Here is a 22,262-nt window from a genome sequence, read left to right on the forward strand (position 1 = left end):
ACACGTCTCTAGCCATGGTTGCAACATACACTTTCTGCTACAAACTCTCCCTGTCAGACTAATTATTTTGCAGCTATAGATTCTGTTTAGATTTGACGTTTTTTTAAATTTATTTTATTTTATTTATTTTTTGCCAACAGCGTGGTTTCTATTTTCCATGTGACCTTGAATTTTCCAGTTCAGATCCTCAGATTTTGTTAATGAGAGCCAGCTGTCTTAGCTCACCGGCCCCGGTGAGCTAAAACTGCTCCTCAAACTCCTGACTAGCAGGTTTTTGTTTCTATTATTTGACACCTGAGCCCAACGACTCCGCACTGCTGCGGTACGACTCAGCAGACAGAAGGTGTCCTAAAAATACTCACCGAGGAGCAGCAGCAAAAATATGAGGATTGTAGCTGAAAACAAGTTAATCATATTCCAAATGGCATAATGCATGGGAGCAGACCTGAAAAGGTTTAGAAAAGGAAACATGGCGAATAATCTGTTCGATGTGTGTGTGCTTGATAGACGTAGCAAGCACTGGGTATATTAAGGAAAAAACAAAATCCAAAAAACCCCAGCATACTCATCTGAAAAACCTTTCAAGCTGCAGTTTTGGTCAAATATATATATATATATATATATATATATATATATATATATATATATATATATATATATATATAATTTTTTTAAATGCTTCAGTGTGTCTGGTGACAAATTTGACCAATCATAAATCATAAGCATCACAATGTCCTTTCCACAAAAAAGTCACGGTCACATTAAGGCAACTTTTTTGACGTCTTTTGTCAAAGACACACCAGCCGAGGTAGTCACACACATCATCAGTGAATAATGTGAAAGACTTAAGGTTGACAGATGGAGTTAGTGATATCTCCGGATATAACAATAAGACATTTATTTTGGTTGTATTTACCCAGAATGCCCTCTACTGTAGTCTGCTTCCTACTCTTGGAGCGATCTAACGTGGAACCGCAACAGAGTTCACGTCAATCAAAGCGAGAACTAGGTTTTTAGGACTTCCTGGGGAAAAAAACTAGAGTTCGATTGAAGCGGATTTAAACAGGGTTGGTGTGAATGCGCTCAGTTTTCTCAAAAAGTCTGCTAACATCTGATCTTATCTCCATGAACCCAACACCGTTTATTATCTTTTCTCATAGGCAGAAGGTAGCAGTGCACTCCTAGCTCTTAGCTATCTGCACATAACTCAAATATTTGAGGACCAACACAATAGTACAATGTGTGTTTTCAGATAAACCAAAGGCGCAGTGTTTAAAGTGGAGGGAGGAGAACCACCTGCACTGCAGGGGAAAACAGGATATTGTCGCCTCATGCTGTTCAGTGTCAAACTTCTAAGGTGATTTGTGCAGGCACAGGAGCGTTAAAATTATTCACTTCATTAAAGCCTGCAATGAAATTGCATCAACTATGATCTTAATCCCTGAAGCATGCTGAGCAGAGCTGGAAGCAAATGTGCTTATTTTATTTTACTTGAGAAATTAAATTAAGGAAAAAAAATATTATGCCAGACAGTCTTGCTCAGACATCAGTGATGAGGACAGTGGTGCATATTCAGAGTCTGGAACAGATAGATGCCTTGGACATAAAGGAGAAGTTATCCACCTCCGATTAGCGCTGGAATTGATTGCATCCTCTCCAGCTTGTAACCAAACACACTTGTGTGTGCGCGTGTGTGTGTGCGTGCGTGTGTGTGCGTGAGTGAGTGCTTGTGAGGAGGTAGGAGGGTGAAGTGAGAGAGGAAACTCACACATTTATTGCCATCCCATCTGTTTTCAATGCTGAAATGTTTCTAGTTAATTGCTTTCTAATTAGTTGTCAATAACAGACTCAGCTGGTGTCCCGGGTTTTACGGTGAAACGCCTCCCGACTTTTAAGCTGCTGCTCGCTAGCCTCCTGACCCCCACCACCACCGCCCACAGCCCCACCCTCACTTCCTCTTGGTCTTGCGCTCTTATTAGTGCTCTGCTTTCACCACAGAGCCATGATAATTAAATTCACCTTTGACTGTGTGGCTGAGAGTCTGTGCGAGGTGTGTACACAGAACATGCTCTAGTGTATCTGCGTAGAGTTCTAAACCTCGGCTGCCAGCATGGAGCATTACTGGATGTTAGGTAGGAAGATACTACAGTTTGCTGGACAAATAAACAGAAAAGCAGAATAGATGCGAGTCTTCAGAACACCCTCCCATATCTCACCTGTCACCCTGATGGTGTAGTTTTTGAGCAGGGTGTTGGTATGAGCGAGTCGGCACGTGTAGACGCCAGAGTCTTCGTATGACACGTTGATGATGCGTAACATCCGTTGGCCGACTCGCGTCCGGTTGCCCGACGAGAGTCCGATGCCGTCTTTGAACCAGACGATGGGCTCTGAGGAGTCCTCCCGGTTGCACGACATCTCCAGGGTGTCTCCCATGCCCAAGACAAAGTCCTCCAGGAAAGCAGTTTCACTGGACACAGAGTCTGAAAACAGATATGAACAAAGAAGAGTGGTTCAAATTACAAAGCCAGATAATCTGGATTAAAAACATCATGGAATATACCAACTAGCATGGGCTGTTTGCCGTTGTCAAGGTGTACTAAAGTTTTATAAGTCATGCTGGTATTTCCTTTCATACATGAAAGTTTTTTTGTGTGCATTTAGAAACGGTTGACGGAAACAGCAAAATTTGACATAACTTCCTTAAGGTTGATTTCGGCTTTTCTTTTTTCTGTCTTGCATTATTTCAAAAGTCTGCTTTAAATTTGCTTGACGATTGCCTGGAAAAGTGGCTCGTATTTCCCAATTTAAAGTATATCTAATGAAATATCACTGTCAGTTTCCCTTAGTTACAATAATATTAATTACACTTTAGCAGCAGTATTAAATTTGACTTTTGAATTAAAAAAAAATTAAATCACCTTAAACATTCAGCTTCTATGCACTGCAAACAAACTTCCAGAAAACAGAAAAACAACCGAAACACTGAGTTCCTTTAAATCAAGACTAAAAACCTGTTCAGATTTGCTTCAGAACAGAACACTGACCAACATATTTGATGTGTGTTGATAATTTTAATAATGACATTTGACAAAATGTAATGTCTGTTATTGGTTTTCACAAGTGTCGACTATCTGATATATATATATATATATATATATATATATATATATATATATATATATATATATTTTTTTTTTTTTTTTTAATGTTTCACAATGTAAAGTACTTTGAACTGCCATGTTGCTGATATGTGCCACACAAATAAACTTGATTGATTTTTGTAAAAGGTGAAACATTTTTTTTGGTGTTGAATCTTAAATATGGCTTTCAGATAGAAGGCATATTCAAATGCAAACCTGATTAACTCAAATCCTGTGACCTCTTGCTGAACTTCCATGTGTGATTATGTCAGCCACACCCACAGTTTGCTGCACCAATGCAGCCTCAGTTGGGTTTTCCACTTGTTAACAATCATAGTCTATTTTCTGGAGCACAGCTCGCAGAACTGCATTACAGGCCTGGCAAATTCTTCTGTTGATCTAATAAATCTGGGGTTTCCCTCCGACAAAGTGTATTTCACCCCATACAATGATGTTTCACGCTCTGCGTCTGTGGATGTGACCTTGTAGAAAGGCCTAAAACAAATATGGTGAGCCCTGTGCCTACGTCTTCTATTCCCCGGCTCTCCAACAGAAATATTCTGGACTGGAAAGTCGCAGCTTTAGAAAACCCTGAAATCATCCACAGCAGTCCGACAGCCTGCACGTCTCCAGGTGAGTTCAACAGACACAAACACAATACAAACATAAACCACACACATCTATTTAGCATAAGTTTCAGACATTGCCAAATGTTCATTCCTAAATTATTCGCATCGGTATGAAGAACAGAACGATCCTGACTCCCACATTCTATTTTTTTATTTTTTTTTTAAATACTAATTTAAGTAAATTCCTCACTTTCCTTTTTTCCAAACCCTGTTTAAGAAAGAGACGTAGTCATGGTGTTTGGCTACAAACAGGAAAAGCTGCCGTCAGGTCATCAGGCAGAGAGCAGACAGATGTGAGCTGTGAGGAAAGCCTCATTTATTCCTGCTTGGAAAAACCAACATGTTTACCGACTTCGCTGAGTACGCCAACCGGCGCGGAGAATGGAGGGAACGGAGCCGCTTGGATGTGACAGTGAGGCGCTTTGTTCATTCATCAGAGGTGTGTCCTCTTGTTCATATTTCAAATACACAATACGGTGACCATAAATAATCAACGTGGCCTAATGGCAACAATTGAGTTGAATGTTCTGTCGTACACAAAGGCCACTTGTAAGGCAGTTAATGCATGCATGCTTCCACATGTCTTCGACAGCTTCTGTAACAAATTACTCAACATGCACCTGTTTGCACACAAAACACAGAACCCATCAAGTCCCCTCACCCCCCAAAGCCTTGTCACCCCCTACCAGTCCTGAATATGTTAAGTATGTGATTTATGTTGGCAAAGACACCCACTCCTAAAAATGGCAGAAAGGACAAAAACAACCTTGAGCAGCCACTACCAGAAGACAGTAAGTGTTAGTGTAAGCATAAAGTATTGCACAGTTGCTAAGTGGAAGAAAACTAATTTAACATTTTTTTCGGTTATTTATACAAATATAAATCTGAAAAGAGCAGCATGAATAGCTAAAATAAAAACTCCTCCAACAAATACCTATAACTCTGTATTTTAATAGTTCAAACACCAAATTTACCTTCATAATAGTGGTGAGACATGATAAATTTTTTTTTATCATGTTAGTTACTGGGCCTCTAATTAATTACTTGCAATTTGGAGACAAAATAAGCAACATTTTCATATTAAAAACCATATATGTCTCCTAAATTATTGAATAAAACAAACATAAGCTCAAAAAGACATTTACTTGTTCTAATCTGTTATTTAGGCTATTCAACCATCAGAAAGTGAAGTTTACTCAATCGGTTTTCCAGTGATTCAGGAACTCCTGATCATTCGTAGAACTACTTTAGAAACATGGACATGTAGCATTGAAACATGTAGCATCAATGCTACATGGTTAGCATTGATGCTATTTCAGGCTAGAATAACTTCGCTGATAAGCTAACTCTTTTTAGCACAACTTGAACATAACAGTCTTTTCCAGTTTCTAATCAGATTGTTCTTTGAAGCTAAAAATAATCTCCATTGGGCAAAGAAAAGCAGCTTTGTGGTCCATCGCTATCATTTGTGGGTGTTACAGATTTACGGGCGTACCAGAAACACAATACAAAGGTTCCGGCTCTGAACTTTTACTTGTAACCCCCCCCCCCACAAAAAGCAATTAATTGCATTAAAAATTTTAATGGGTAAAAACAGATCAAATTAATTAATCAAAATTAGCATGGTAAAGTCCTGGCTGTAATGAATATTTTAGAGCCAGGACACACAGTTGAACACCTATAGTCTTCCTTATTTCCACTCTTGAGGGCGCAGGAAAATAAATGCCACACATGGATCAGAAAAAAAAAATCTGCAATTGTGAATTTTTCACTAATAAGTTGGAGTTACATTCTACAGAAACATCTGCAAGTGTGTGAATAATGAACTGCAAACAGGCGAGGTTACACTGGACTGGAATGCTGTTCAGCAATGAAGTAAATGGTGGAGGTGAGTTCTTAAGTACACAATACTTTTATGAAAAATTTAATTCCCTTCCACTTTATAATACAGGTCCCTTTGAAATGGACTATCATGTAAAGTCCCAATAAATCCCAAGTAGGAGGTTGCTTGGAAACAGATAAAATGTGAAAAAGTTCAAGAGGCACAAATACTTTGGCGTTGGTACACATTAAGTCATAGAGGAATTAACTCAGTTAATATTTACCCAATCTCAAAATGTTTCTTCAAAGAGCTTGAAGGATTAAAAAGACTTATTTCTCTTTAGCCATGCTAGAGATGCTAGGTCAATAATAAACCAATGGGGCTGTTCAGTGGCCTCCGGCTTCGACAAGCAGATTTACAACATGTCTTTTTGTTAAAACAAAAAGCTCCATTCAGGAGGAGAAAAACCAGTGAGGTAACAGCGCACAGCCCATAAATTCAAGCCCAGCATGAATGACTCTCTACCTTTGTCTACGTCTGAGAAAGAAACCTGAGAAAAAAGGGCTGCAGAGTATTTTCAGGTCTTAAACGTGGAGAAGTGGGCTCTGTGAGGTAGATCTAAAATTCTCCAGAAAGTCAGCGCTGGTAGTGGACTTACCGGAGTGAAACTCCTCTGAGTAGACAGCAGCATTCTTAGTATTCATCGTGCGTTTTCTTTTTTAAAACGTATTCTCCTGGAAAAGACTTTCCAATTGTGCCAGCGTTAGCAGCAGAAAATATCCAATTAGCATTTGTTAGCAGCGAGACGGGACGCCGAAATGCATTTATGCATCTTTTGCTTTGATCTTGGGGAAAACATATAAGAAGAATATTCATTCACAACTTTGATGTTTACACACTGCTAGAAGCTGAACAAATGCAGCAAAACAAAAAGCTACACCCAACACTTTCTAAAGAATCCCAACTTCTCAGGTGTCACACAGAGATTGAAATGTCCGTCGTCGCTTTCAAATTCCAAATTTTGAAATGCAGATTTTTAAAGCTGCTGTGCATTAAACGTGTCTTTGGTTTCGACGGGCCCACACATTTTGCGAACGCTCGACTGCTCCATGGCAGATCTACAACTCGTGGAGCGTTGGTCCAGACGGCCTCATGGTGAAAATCCGGTAGCGTGAGGCCGCAGGGTTGAAACCAAGCCGCTGCTCTTTGAGAAACAATGAAATGCGCTGCTCTGTCCGGGTCAAATATTCATAAAGGAATTCCTAATTAGCATCTGGGCACTTTCAGTCCCTATAGGAATGAGGGGGGGGGGAACTAACTGCAGCTGTGTGGCCAGCTGTGCCCATCTGTGTTTGTACTGAGGAGATCCAAGATGGGAATTCATGGAAGAGAATATATTAGAATCGGACACTCTTGTGTGGCTAAATGCAATACAATACACTTTGAAAGTTTAAAATCAAACATCTAAAACTGACGGCTCAAGTTTGAAAACAGTGGATGTATTCATGAATTCACTGTTTGGATGAATTCATTCAAACAGTTGATGAATTCACAGTGGATGAGTTCATCCACTGTTTTCACTTCTGATAGAAAAACAAATATCTGAGGTTTAGGACCTAAATGTACTTAATTACAAATTTATTTGCCAACTGTGCACCAGAACAGCTCACTGAAATACACTTGCAACTTCAGTAGCTTGGTCAAACATGGAAAAACAACTTTAATTTGTTCAGTCAGTGTAATTAGGAGTAGAACAGCCAATGGAAACTAAACAAATAAACTGAAGCTGACAAAAATAAACTGCAACAAACCTTCTTTAAAATTGTTCAGAAATTAGGAATTAGGAATTCTCATGTATAATGTAAAATAATATAATAAAGCATGATGTTCAAAGCACAAAGCATAGAATTAGACTGAATAGATCTGCCTTTACAGATCGTGCACATTGTCATGAAACACAATCTAGATTTTTTTTCCCCCCAATATCAGGACTGATGGATATTAATATCGGGTCGATGAATCTCCAGTCAAGTTCATTCTTTTCTCTTTAATTTTCTACAAACTCACCAGAAAATGATGAAATTGTCTATTAAAATCTTTAGAAATCTCACTTCTCAAAAAAAATTGGAACTATCCCTTTTAAGTCTGTCTGAGCCCAAAGTTGTCCTGACAAACACACAATCTGCTGTGCTGAAAACGCAGCTTCAGCCCATTAGCAGTGTTCAGACTATAAATGGCTGATGCCAAAGATGTCTGATAGAGAAACAAAGGTGAACAAAGCCTAAATGAAGCTTCCCGTTCTGCCTTTGTGGTGACGTCCAGCTTCATATCGACATCTCCACATTCCCGCTGCTCTGCCGTCCGGCGCAGCATGTGTAAGCTGTTTGAGTAGAGCGGCTGCGGCACCATCGCCGGAACCCAACGCCAGCTGGAAGCAATGTGTGAGATCTGACTTTTCAGTCTGTGTGTGTGTGCTGTCGTGGATGTAGGTTCAGATATGTGTGTGTACGTACGATTGTAAACGAGGTACTCCTATGTTTTGCATGCGCGGCTCCATGGCCCCGACCGGACAGTCACTCCATAAATCAAGGGGGCCCATGCCCTTCTGGCCCCTCTGGCCTTTTCAGAGCAATATCATAACAAACAGCCCTTCAGAATAGTACAACGTCTGTGTCTGAGATACTGGGGTGCGTTTGTCTGTTAAAGTGCTGCTCAGAGCCTCCATCTTTTCTGTGTGTCTGAAGAGGTTTATTTATCCTCTACAAACTTCTCCAGGGGCCAGTGGGCAGGCCACGGCCCTAGGGATAAATAGCCCTCTTTATGTGGGAAGTCTTTCCAAACTTATCCCTCTTATGCATACACACCCTCTTACACACGAACTGAAGGACTGTGTAAAAGAAAATTCTGGAGGAACAGGAAGAAGCATAGACTCCGTCATGTCAGGTCAAGTTAACAATTTATGGTTGTTGGCATATTTAATTGAGCCCAGACTTTATCATATTAATTTAAATTAATTAATGACAGATTTAAACATGTTAAAAATTTTAACCCAATTAATCACTTTGTCTCTTTTTTAAAGTTCAACCTGGAACTTTTGTATTGTGTTTCTGGTTTGCCCGTAATTCTAACGCACAAGCGACGTCCACCAACAGCAGCGGTTGACAAAGACGCTCCTCATAGCCCACTGGGGGTTAATTTCCACTTCAAAAACTGATCTGATTGGACATTGGAAAAGACTGTTGTGCTCAAGTTGTGCTGAATGGAGTTAGAATATCAGCTAAGCTTTTCAAGCCGAAAATAATGTGAAACTTGACAAACTGTAAAGATTACTGGTTGACTATATGGTTTTTATGATTTTTATATTTTTGCGTTTTTATAATGTAAAGCACCTTGAACTGCCTTGTTGCTGAAATGTGCTATACAAATAAACATGACAGATTGAACTTAATTGATTAAAGTTGCATCTCAATGCTAAACATGTAGCAGCTAATACAAACGTTCCAATGTGAATGTCAGCATCTACAGTTTTTCTAAAGAAGTTTCATGATCAGGAATGAAAACACTGGAAAGATGAATGGGTAAAATAACACTTTGCACCAATGGCTGAATTACATAATTAGTAATTAGTATTTTCCTTTTTGAGCTAATATGTCTATTTACTCAATAATTTAGCAGCAAAAAGAGATTCTGAAATGAAAATCGTTTATTTCCACTTATTTTTAATTAAACTTACTATATGAAACACTGCATGATGTACAGTGCTCTGCACATGCTTCCACCACAGCTACCAACACATTCCCCACGCAGGCAGAGCTATCAACACAAACGTAGCCTAGAGGCCCATGCTAACTCATTCTGCCTACAAATCTGTTCCTTATGGAAAAGTGGTAAGAAGAAAGCTGTTGTTAAAAGACATCAATAAGCACCAATTATTGTTTCTGAAGAACACTGAGGCAGCATCATGATGGGAAGATGGATGGAGCTGGTAGAGACCCTTGTAATGTGACATAATGTCTCGTGAGATAGTTCTATTGATTAAGGTTGGCGGGGGAGTCGATACATACGCAGAGTACACATTTCAGATTTTTATTTGTAATAAATGTAGAAAATGATGCCTAATTTTCATTTTCTGTTGATCTATGAAATAGAATCCCAATAGAATACACTGAAGTTTGAGGTTTTACCTTGACAGAGCATGACACTTTAAATCATTTTGCTAGCTTTGATGTTTGTTAATGACATCTGCGTTAGTTTAAAAACTCTTTGTAATCGTTTTAGATTTAGACGTGTGTACGAGGGGTACTGATGTGCTTCTTCTTCTCCTTTCCTAACAGGTACTTTGATTGAGCCGGGGAGAAAAGCAGCAGCACATGCCTTATTTAAAGCCATATCTGGGATTAAGCTGCTTTGAAAGTGATGGATTCCAGATGCTCTGGGGAGACATTTATCTTTATCAGGCTACCCTCGGCCCCTTTTTTTTCCTCCTCCTCACTACATTTAACTAATCATACGACAAGGCCGTGTTTCCCACATGTGCGTAGCAGGCTGCTCCCAAAGCAGCGGCAGACAATTCAGCAACAAATGGCCTGTTGCAGGTAATTAGTTTGCTTCCACTACTGTAAAAGGCTGGATTCCATGTATCTCAGCCGTCACTCGTTGGCGGCGCTGGCACTGGGGATGATATGCTCAGTGCAGATGAATGCAATTTGCATGTATTGATTCATTAATCCTTGCCGAGCTTCAAATACTTCACCTCTTACGGAACAGACATAGGATGTTCTCCAAATATCCAAATTGCAGCTGATCAGCTAGCACTGTTTGGCACAGAGAGGTTCCCAATAGGACTGCCATAATTCCTTTACATTACGTTTCACATATCCTAGATGGATGAAATGACTTCAAATCAAAGCATAATTATGTGTTTGAATCTCCTGGTCAAAGTCCAGATCTGAATGTAATTAAGAATCTGTGGCACGAGGTGAGAAGTGATCTTCAAAGAAGTGCTAAATTCAATCTGATAACAGCTTGAGGTTTTGTTTTGTTTTTTGCTGAAAAGAATGGGAAAAACTATTAATTCCTGGATCAGGGGTCTGTGACTCTAGAGGCTCTACACCAAGGGTGTCCAAACGTTGTTGTCATGCTGTGGGCCAAAGGTGTTGAGTCAAAAGTCCCCACAGGCCAAGAAAATGATATTAATAACAATAAAAATACTAAAATCAAACAAATACAGTAGTCAGATTTTTTTTTGTGTTTGTTTGTAGGTAAGCTGGATAATAGATGCAAAACATAAAAGTGGTTTTGCACATTTGCTGAATTAAAAGAAAAGCATCTAGTTTTCAATTTCTTTTGGTGTCGACCAAAACTAAATTTATTTTCAGTTATGAGAACCAAATTTGGGTCAAAATCTGGTAATATGTAGCCAAGTTTAACACATTAAATAGAATCTGATTTTTCTACAGTGAAGTTGTCTCTTCGGTAAAAGTCTCTGGAAAATGTGGCTCTACTGGTTACGAAAGCTTGATGAAAACTGAACTCTGAAGACGAATACTTTGTGTCGTACTTCCCATTTGCCATTGATTAGATTTTCATTTTTAAGATAAAATTTCAGATTTATCATTGAAACAAACTTCCAGAAGACTGCAAAACATCCGAAACACCAAGTTCCTTTAAAAACCCACCTCTGCTTGATTAACAAAACCTAGAACATTAATCAATATATCTGACTTATATTTGCTTGATGATTTTGATGATGGCATTTGACAATATAATGTTTGAGGTTTCACAATCGGTTACTGCATAATGTTTTCATAATGTAAAACACGTTGAACTGCCTTGATGCTCAAAGGTGACAAACAAATAGACTTAATTTGACATGAGTTGACGATGCACTTCTTTGTGTCAAAGCAGAAAACTCCAAAATGAGAAAATGTAAATCTGCTCAAGCAGTGTGAATACATTTGCCAGTCTTTGTGTGCATCTTATTTTTGTTTTATATGTCTAAAAGACACCATAATTCACTATAAATATCTTCCAATGTGCATCAGCCTCATAGACGGACTGGGACGTCCGCAGCAGCAGCTCGTCTGCTCGCTGCTCCCGCCAACAGATTCTTTAGCCTCTACTTCCTCTGCTGAAAAGCGGCACAGTCTGCCAACCGTTTGGCACGCTCAGTAACCCGTCAGACTAGCCAGTATCACATGACCTTCAAACAGGATCTGTAGAGCCACCCCTCACCACACCACCCACCAACAACATCAATCTCCTCCCCACCGTCAATAAAGAGCACATTTTTCTTCCGCTGTTTCAAAAACTACTCAAATTGTAAATCTTGCTCGTCTCTGGAAAGTTTCCCAATTCTTTTACTCCTTCCTCTATTCTCCTCTCCTTTCTCGAATGTGGAGTGAAAACCCCTAATCTCTGTTTAATATGGTTTGGCCGGATGTAAATACCTTTGGACAATGCCTTTAATCTGGGCCAGCCTGACAACCTCACACCGACCTACAGAAGACTGCCAAGACGAGAGGGACTATTGGGGGAGAGACGAGGGATGGAGATCAAGGAGGAGAGAAGAAGGGTGATGGAAGGAGGAAAGGTGGGGGTGGGGGGGGGTCTCTCCACCAAGCTGTGGCGCTTCATCAAAAGGACCCCCAAAAATCAAGTTAAAGATAGACATTGCCTCTAAACATCCCGCCCCGGCCTGTGCCAGCATCAACCCACCCCTCAGTCCTCCCTCCACTCTCGCGCAGGCCTGGACTTCTGCTCAGCTGCACTAACGAGCATCGGAAGCGACTGTACGTCCAGAGTTTCTTGGCAGAGACCGGCCGTCTTTGCTCCTTTCAGACTCTCGTTGTCGCCCATCGTCTCTCCCCACCCGCCTCGGAACAGGCCGCGGGTCTGGCCCATGGTAATTGTCATTCCGAGGACGAACTGGCCTAGTTTCAATTCAGCAGACAAAGTGGAAGAAGAAGCCCACCCCCCATAAAAGCCAAGATGTCGGTGGAGAGAGTGTGGAGCGGGGGCTGCCGAACAACATAATCACACAACAACACGGAGGAACCAATCTGATTACAAGGCGGCTTTTACTAGATACGACTGCGGAGCCTCTCGTTTAGGCAACGGGATCGCTTCGTGTTCTGGGTGCGGAGGTGGTTTTACGGCATGCCAGCAGTGATTTGCGCAAACGTCACGAACAAAAGTCAAGACGACCTGGAAATGTCAACGGCAGAGCCGAATGACTTACAGTTTCAGACGATGGAGGGAAAAAAAGAACATGATAGCGACTCGCAACCTTGACCGAATCTATGTGACAACTTTTGGAATACTGTCCAACAGTCATAAAAGTGAGCTCTAAAATGGTCCCGACATAGAATTTGCGCTCTGGAGGATCTGAACTGTTAAAGAAACGAACGTCTCAAAGTTCAAAGCACAATTCAAAGGCCTCTTATCTGGAACTCCAGAGACGAGAAGCATCTGATGGAAACCATGTTCAAACACACTGACACTGTATGAGGAGATGGCTGATTGAAATGTTCAACTCTGACCTCTGGTGACCTCAACTACAACCCTGCCCTGACCTCCCAGGGTGCCAAGTGTGACCCCCTCCCCCTCACAAATGCACAGAGACCTTCTAAAGTACCCATAGATAATGCCAGAGATAGCGGTGTGCGTCTGTGTGGAAGGTGAAAAGGATCACGGGTATATGGAGAGTGATCAGTGGCCAGAAGAGCTTGTACTTAGAACACACACTCACACACAATTAAAATCTGAGAGCCAGAGTGGAGTTGGCATTGTCTACACTCTAACAATGACTCTGTCTTTCAAAGATCTTGGCAACAAGACTGAAGTTAAGCCTCAGCAGCCTTTAGTTAATTAATCTGTCAGGAACAACAGATTTTATTGACCTGTCACCTGCTTTTTATCAATCTGAATAAAAGCTAAAAGCATCTAAAAATACTGCTGGAAGTTCTCATTTATATTAAGCCTAGTGTTTCATCTCTGTTGGGGAACAATGTGGTTACTGTTAGAAATCCACAACTTCTCCATATTTAGGTTACATATTCTTAAACTGTAACATAAATATGAAGCACACTTTATTGATAGAACAAATGTAATAAAAACATTTTTTTAGCTTGTTTTGAAAACATGTTTGTGCACAACACTGTATGTCTTTGACAGAAGTCTCTAAAGGCCTTAATATCCTCCAAGTTACTGACCTAAAGAGACAACAAAATCAAAAGGAGCAAAAGAAACGTTTGTAGAACATCTTGTTGGAAACTCAAAAATCTCATAGTCACAAAGTTTTGGCTAGTAGACATACAAAGTTGCTACACAAATACCCCAAAAACATGCAGCTGTAACTGCATCAACAAGAAAAATCAAATCATCTTCTTTCCACTTCATAATTATGCACACATTGTGATGGTCTGTCACATTAAACGTATGTTGTTTAGGATTGTCATACTGTGTCCTACTACAGTACTGTCAGAAAATTATGAGACTTTCCAAAGAGTCGGTTTCCCAACACAGAACACCTCAGGCTTCAAGATGTTTAGTTACTTCCTCATTCTGCAGCACCATTGAACAAACGTTTTCACTAAACAGTTTGTTGTTTCTGCAGCTGAGCATTAGGAGAAAATGTACTCGAGAACAGGCGATTATTTTTTGAAAAGTATAATTCAATGTACACATTTATTGCATTTAGTCATTAAAGAATTACAGGCATTTTGTTCAAACATTAGTGAAGAAATATACATCGTATAGTAAAAATAGAAGAACGGCGACCACTATTACTTCCGTAAACAGAGCGATGTTGTGTGACGTCAGCGTTCTGCACAGTGTTGCTTTGGGGTCGTAAACCGTTCACACAGAAATCGGTTAATTGGTAGTATGTGTGGCAATAAAAACAAAAAGAAAATTTAATTTTGAGCATCAAGACCTGCAGTGTGAACGTAGCATTAGCGCTCTTTGGTTTCATGGTTCTTGTCAGTTGGAGCCCACTTTATCAGCAGAGTGTCAGACTACCAAACCAGCTCTATCACAGATGTTTAAGTTGCTCCTTCCAGATAAATGCCAGCATTGGCCTTTATCTTAAGAGCCCTGAGTGCTTCTTCAATCTGAAGCAAGCGTCGCGAATTAGAAAAACAACCTCTTAGCTCGTTCTGATTTTGTTTTTCAGCGATACAGACCAAACAGAACGTTGCATGAGGAGAAACCTGTCACATTAGGAAAAAATTTAGCTCATTACCAAATGCCGCATTCAAAAATAACAGTTCTCGAATAGAAAAAAAAACCAAACAAACAAAAAAACACTTCTGATGACGGTTATTTAAAAAGAAAAAACAAAAAAAGAAGAAGAAAAAAATCCAGTCAGCTCTACTGTCACTGTGCCGCTGTCAGCCAGAGCAACTCCACGTCTCTCTTTTCTTTCCAGGGTGAAGAAGGCTTCCATTACACTCTGCAGACGGTACAAGGGTTTATTATTTTAGCTCTCCTGGCAAAATAACATAAGGGAATACTGAGGGGGGAGGCCGAGGGAGGGAATTTGGTTTCAATATTAGATGTGTCAGCTGTTGCTGGATGTGGGGGAGCGTTAAACAGAAGCACACATGAGGGTGAGAGCACAGGCCTCTGGATCATTTCAGCTGTGAACAAAGATAGATGGATGAAGCACCACAAAAAGAAAAGGGGGCTGGGGATAAGAGAAAGGAAATAAAGATGGAGAGAGAAGTAGGTGACCTAATTAGACTGTATTAAGGGGAAGGATGAAGGCACAAGGAGCAGATGTGTGAGTGGAAAGAAGAGACAAAGAGAAGGATGGGAAAGAGGAAGGAAGAAGAAGGAGAGTTGAGTGAGGATGAAGATGAAAGAGAGCGGCCTCACATCCAGGCTAGGGAGAACATGAACGTCGCTGCCTCGCTGTGATAAGTAATTAGAAATCATGGTAGTGACAGATGTAAAAAGTTACATGACATATATTCATGATTCAGCCATGGTGCAAGAGTTCATCACCTATCAACCAATCAGAGGAGACTTCGAGTCTCATTCAGGCGTTGGAGCAATAAGTCCCGCCCACTTGGGAGCGGCTAAGTATGCGTCATTTTGGGGAAATTGTAGTTGGTGACATTACAGAAGAGCTATGGATTAAGACGCAGCCACACATTGTCCAAAAGAAGACAAACCTTTCAAACAAACAACACTGGAAAACCTTTTTGCTTTGGAATGACCTTTTAAGGTTGAGGTACAGAACGTTGCATTGTACGGAGCCCTTCGGGTGGCATGAAAGGGAAAAAAAAAGAATTACAGTCATGACTTTAACTCATGGGAACGACTCGTTCAATTTGTGGGAATAACTTAATTATAACAAATCCTGGTCACGAATTAAACAGGCTGTGGCCAAGACTTATCAAGTCGTGGGCAGTTTTTTTTTCTCTTTTTGTTCCACGTCACCAGGCGGACTTCGTAGTATTGAGTATTTCGTCCCACTCATAATAATTTTGCATGCGCTAAAGAAAAAAACAAAGCTGTGATTATTTGGTAAATGTGTGCACTGAATCAACAGCAATGTACAAATATGAGCACAGTTGCATTTCTACCAATAAGACATTGAGCCTGTTGGATAGAGTACCAATAGACTCGATAAACTATACTTATTGTATATTGTATCATTTATTGTCATAAATTTGTTATAAGAATTTTGAGTTATGGTTGTCAACATAAATTCCAATTAATGGTGTTGAAAACACTTTTTTAAACACCATATTGTCACTGTTACCGTTAGCACAATAGTACAGAAAATATTGTGATAAAACTTTAAGTCCATATCACCCACCTTTCATGGAAGACAGCAACTGCCACTGACAGTGTTAACGAGAAAAACGAGCGTGAGGAAAAGGCAGATTTTACCCAAAATTGACTAAAATTGTGCAACCCGAGTGGACAGCAAATATTAATACAGCAAAGATAACTGGTAAGCAGGTTGAGACGACAACGTGACACGCTATGAATCCAAAAATGAAACACTTCTCTACTGAATGTAGGAGGAAGCATGGAAATGTGTGGTGTACAGCAGGTTTGAACATGCATAAGGTATACCGGCTGCATTTTGCAACTGCAAACCCATTCTGCAGTTTATTGAAGAACATGCAGCTCAATAAACGGTGGCAGTAAATCTAGATGACAGAGGGACAGATGCAAATGAAGATAAAAAGAGTGTGGGAAGACGGATAACCTTTAATAGAAGGCGAAGCTGAAAGAGCCACATTTACCTCCAGTTTCAGCTACTGAAAAAAAAAGAAGAAAAAAAGTGTAGATTTTCAAATAGCAGTCCGATACGACACAACGAGGCCTTCTGTTCCCCCGTGTTGTCTGCTTGATCTGTTAAGTATCTCAACAATTGCCTTAAGGGGGAGCTTTGTAATTAAAAACCTGCCGTATGTCAACACCGCTGTCAGCCTGTGGGCCGAGAACTGCCCTGAACCGCAGCCAGGGGTAGAACAGAGGGCATGTACAGGTGTGTACGAAACAGAGAAGAGTGTGTATATGCCTCAGAGACATCATTACGATGAAACACGGTACATGCAGCTCCAAGAGGGCCTTAAAAGCTGATGGAAACTTCAAAACATCTCCAAAAAAAAGAAAAAGAAAAGAGGGAGTAAGCAGATTCCTACGAAGATCTAGGGCTTACAATGCGATTCTTATTTAATATCCCTGCATATATGTGCTGAGAACATAGAGAGAAACACACCGCAACATGAAGATGGCAGGGGCCAGACACACAGACCTGTCTTTTCATCCATAATTCATGCAATTCTTCTCACAGAGGATTTCAAAGGGCATTAATGAGGTATAATAATAATAGACAGGTGACAGCAGCGACGGGGTCGGTGTGAGTCCTGCTGGGTGACAGTGACCCGCTGATCTGCAGCTGTCAGCTCCCTTTTCAGAAAGTTTTGCCTAAGTGGACATTTAAAAGCAGGTGATTTGGACTTTACAAAACTAAAGGCGATTTCACACCCGATAGTCCGGTAGTCTCAGATCAACTGGGGATCATTTTCAGCTGGTGTTGTTCTTGTTCACAATGCACTGAGTGAAAAAAACCAAACCATTTCAAAACCTGCACCCTTTCTCTTTCTTATTGCCTAATCAACATTGGCCTCTTTTTCTTGTTTTTTTTTTCCAATCAAATCATTGGAAAGTAGGGCTGGGCGATATAGGGCTTAAAATAATCTCTGATTTTTCCACACCAAATCCAATTTCCTATTTTATTTGATTCCTTTTCTCACTTTGTTAAAAAATAAATTACACATGACAGAAAACATTTTGAAAATCTTTTTTCCCAATCTTCCTTTCTGTGAGTTGACCTGAGTTCAAAGTCCAAATAAGTTGAAGCTGAAAAACATCCTTAAGCAAGATGTAGACCTTGGGTGTGCTGACATCACTGAAAAACAAGAAGTTCATTGGTTTAAAAATCGATTTATCACCCAGCGCTATTAGAAAGCTGCATTTTGTATTTGCTCAATTTATCTAATGGATGTAAAACTAAACTGTAAGGTTGCAAATATTTTTCAAAAAATATTAAAAAATGATTTAAATAGTAAATCTTTGGAAAAAAAAAAGCACAATCACACAATTTTCACTGTTTTACTGTATAAACCATAACAGACACTCTATATTAAACTACTGCATAAATATATTCTATCACAAGAACTCCAGTGATTCTGTACTAAGCGGAAGCAGCATTCAGCATTTAATTCCTTTACTAAAAAAAAAAAAAAAAAAAAAAAAGAGTCTTGGGTGTCTACTGGATTATTTGCATCACAGAGTCGACACAAAGCAGCCATTGTTGCAGAAATCAGCGCTCTTTCTAAAGCTTGTTTGACCTGTATGCTTCCCACGCTTGCCAAAAGATTTCCTGATAACGTTGCCAGGGAAATGTGCATCATCGTGTCTCTGCTGAAGAGGAGGAACCGCTTGCAGCGCCATGGAGCCCGGGTTGTGATGAACGGCCCGGTTCCTCGTGGCTCTCGTTGAGCCCACACATGGCGCGTATAATGGGATGATTGCAGGCCAATGAGGTCGGGCGCTCCACCGAACGGACAAACGTGATGATATTCTGGAAAATAACCCAACACATGCAAACTGGGAGAGAGGAGTCCCCTCTAGGCCAAAAAAAAAAAAAACATGCACAGATATTCCTTGACATCTTTGTTTCATTGAAAAGGGCTGAACAGCTGCACACTGCTGGTCAGCTGGCTTAAAAAAAGAAAAAAAAAAGATTTGTTTATTGGTTTTGTTTCTGTTCAAACTTGCTTCATCTAATTTACTCATGACGAGTTTTGATGTGAAAACTAAAGGAGTGGAATACTGTAGATGCGGTTTGTAGCTTTTATTACATACTTATTGTTAAAACAAGTTAAAAAAAATTCTTTTACGTATTTGGTAAAACTGTCAATATGTGTTGACAGTTTGTTATGAGACTGATAATCTATGAAAATCAAAGGCTCCTCTGCCTTCTCCCAGTGCTACTATTGTCATCTGAAGAAATCTGGTCAGACACAACCAATCAGAGCCAGGAGGAAGGTCTTATCGCTGTTAGTCACTCTCATGTATGCACTGCTCACACCCTCCCACCCTGCTACGCTACAGCTTCTCTCCACAGCGAAGCCTGTCATGAATGCTAAAGCTAGTTAGCATGGCCACCAATGTCGGCAGATAAACAGTTTTCCTGTAAAGGCTCTGATTGGTTCTTTTTGACAGAGAGCTGTGCATTTACTAATATTGCCATAGTAGCTCAGGGAGGAGCTTGACTTTTTTCACATCGACAGTGATGATTTTAACAAATATATTTAAAAAAACATATTTTTTAAAAAAGCTACATAATGCAGCTTTAAGTCTGTGTAAATGTCATAATGCTGAGGACGTGTTTCTCCTCAGGTTCACTCGGGTACGTCTCAGAACAAGCTGATGGGAAAATACATCAAATCTTCCTTATTGTGAGCTAAAGGGCAGAATCATGGCTTCACTGAAGTTCTTCAGAAAAACTGCTTTCTGCATAAGCTGTCAGCTATTCTGAGAGCCACACACACAATCATACTTACACAAACACATACACATAATACCTTCAAGAAAACACTATGATCATCAAAGACTTTGCGAGCGCAGGAGAAGCTTTCAACTGGTAAGATTGTGCATGTTCTTGTGCTGGATAGAGGAGAATAAGATATGCAGCCGAAATGAAATTTGACAGAGAAGAAGAAGAAAAAAGGGGAATGACTGCGCGCGTGTGTGCGTGCGTGCGTGTGTGTGCGTGCGTGTGCATGTGAGAGTGTGAAAACAAATTTCTTGTTGACCTAAGCAGCCCCTGCTGACATGTACTGTGTTTAGAGGCGTCACAGATCTCTCACATGTCTTCGTCTGAGTCAGGAATTCAGCTCCCTTCACTTTAATACCAGCAGATTGATCAGGTTCCAACCAGGGTGAAGTACTAAAACAAAAAAATACCAGTGACAAGTACCCAAATATGTAAATAAACAACAGAAAAACAAAAAGAAGAAAAGAGAAGTTAGATGGTGGGAGGGAGTAAAAATATCCATCATTTGGACATGGTTCAAGGTAAATGTATTTATTTGGTTGTTGATTATATTTATAGTTATTAATTTATTTTAAAGGTATGCTCCAGTGTATGTGATTTGTTAATACAGTTTCAGGGACTGTAGGCCTATTGATACGTTGTATGTTACTGTGACACCATTGGACCTTGTTATCTAGTGTTTGTAGTGTTGACAATAAATAGCAAAGCACTGTATTTCTTTTTCTTTTATATATCACAAATATTTCATATTCATAGCATTATCTTGACAACCTGACAGCTAAAACTAACAGTAGTCGTCGTCAGCGGGCAGCGTTTTGCCCTCCAGCAGGGAGATGGAAGGCGTTACGTCACATTGCTAGACAAAAGAAATGTGTTTTCAGAAGTTATTGTGTAGTATATAAATATAAACTTGCTAACTTCTCTGTATCAGTACTTGAACTTAGCAAGTACATAAACTGAAACACTCGTACTTGTACTCTGAAAATTTGATAATGTATTTAAGCTCGCGTGAAGTGATTTTTAGCTTTCCCAAAAAAGATTTAATGCGATAAAAGGGGAAATGGAAACACATTTGCAAAATAAGTTCAGACATGGCAAACTTTCCCATCCACTGGTGGATCTTCTCCTGATCAGAGACAAAAAACTCAGAAAAATTTGCAAGCTCTTCTCATTTTTCTGAGATGTGCGGCTCATGCTAGCTTACAGCTGCTTCCTGTTTACTACGCCCACATGTAGCGACAACGTCTCTAAAAATCACGTCTTGCGTATCCTGATCCAGCAGACGGAAACACATCTAACTCGCACTTTCCCCTTTTTGTCTCTTTTTTGCAACATTTCAAAAGTTCGCAATGTATTTGCATGATAGTTGGATGGAAACAAAGCCAGAGAAAACATGGTTGTGGCACCATGATGCCTGGGGGGATGATTTTATTCAGAACACCTGAGAATATCTGGGAAAGACAAGAGACTCAGTGGAGAATCTTCTACAAAGAAAAAAAAAAGTTTTAACTCAATATTATACAGAAACAATATTTTGTTCCTTTTACAATTACACACAAAATGCAAATGGAATACATCATGGTTTGCGGTTTTAATGTGACAAAATCTCACATGACAACCACAAAAGGCCACCAGGAGGAGGTGTGTGTATGTGTGTGTGGTCAGTGACTAAAGGTGGGAGAATAACCCACACAGACATTCACCCTCTGCTCTTCGTCATTAATCTCCAGCATCAATTCACCCAGGTTTCCAAAATGCTACTTTCTCCTTCTTTTCCAACATTTGGGAATGCCACCATGCCTTTTGGAGAAATAAACAACGGTACAGACTTAATGGAAACAAGGGGACTGCACGTCACACTCGCTCACAGACAGACCACAGAACCGCCTCGCTTTACTAATGCACACATAAAAAGCAGGGAATAGGTCTGGAAATGACTCTAGAAGCCTTTTTAAAGCTCGTTTCATGATTCTTTTTTAATGGGTAGTTCTGTTCTTTGGGTGAGTTTTTTTTTTCTTTTCTTTTTTATAAATGAAATTACATGCTTTCAGGGCCTTCAGTGGAATAAACCATCCATTGAAATAATTACAGGTTTTATATTTAAAATCTTCCATAAGTGAAAGGCAACCAATGGGTTTTTTAAAGTAGAAATAGCAGGGAGAGATTTGTTTTCCAGTCAAAAATATTCATCACCCACACTCAGTGGTCACATACATAAACAACACAAAACGTGGGCAAATTCATAAGACAGCATCAATACAACTGCTGAGCAGATATAACTAGCAGCCTCACACCTTTAGGTTAAATATTATAACCTGTAAGCTTTCAACAACATTTCAGCACCTTCTGATTACTATTCATCACAAACACACACATATCCATCTACCATTCACCTCCTCACACACACACACACACTGTAACACACACACAGTCACAGACTGTTAGCATAAAACTAAAGGAACTTCCCAGCTCAGGGCTGTTGTGGTTGAGGGAAGTCATGCCATCTGCCAGTAAATGACAGTCGCTTTGCCCCCACTGCTGGTCCATCTGTGGACTTGGGGAACTCTGCGGGAGGACAAAAG

The 22,262-nt window shown here is 40.0% G+C and overlaps 1 protein-coding gene across 8 annotated transcripts in view; it reads right to left on the bottom strand.

Moving 5' to 3' along the window:
• fgfr3 (fibroblast growth factor receptor 3) overlaps positions 1–22,262 on the bottom strand; it is a 79,194-nt gene that overhangs the window by 45,791 nt on the left and 11,141 nt on the right. For all 8 annotated transcript variants that reach the window (XM_008398789.3, XM_017302578.2, XM_008398782.3 and 5 more), the window contains exon 3: positions 2,217–2,480. In XM_008398789.3, coding sequence (XP_008397011.1) covers positions 2,217–2,480 — 264 coding nt within the window. The remainder of the gene's footprint in view (positions 1–2,216; positions 2,481–22,262) is intronic.

Source organism: Poecilia reticulata, chromosome 22 (assembly GCF_904066995.2).
Source record: "Poecilia reticulata chromosome 22, P_reticulata-male-v2, whole genome shotgun sequence".
NCBI lineage: Eukaryota > Metazoa > Chordata > Actinopteri > Cyprinodontiformes > Poeciliidae > Poecilia > Poecilia reticulata.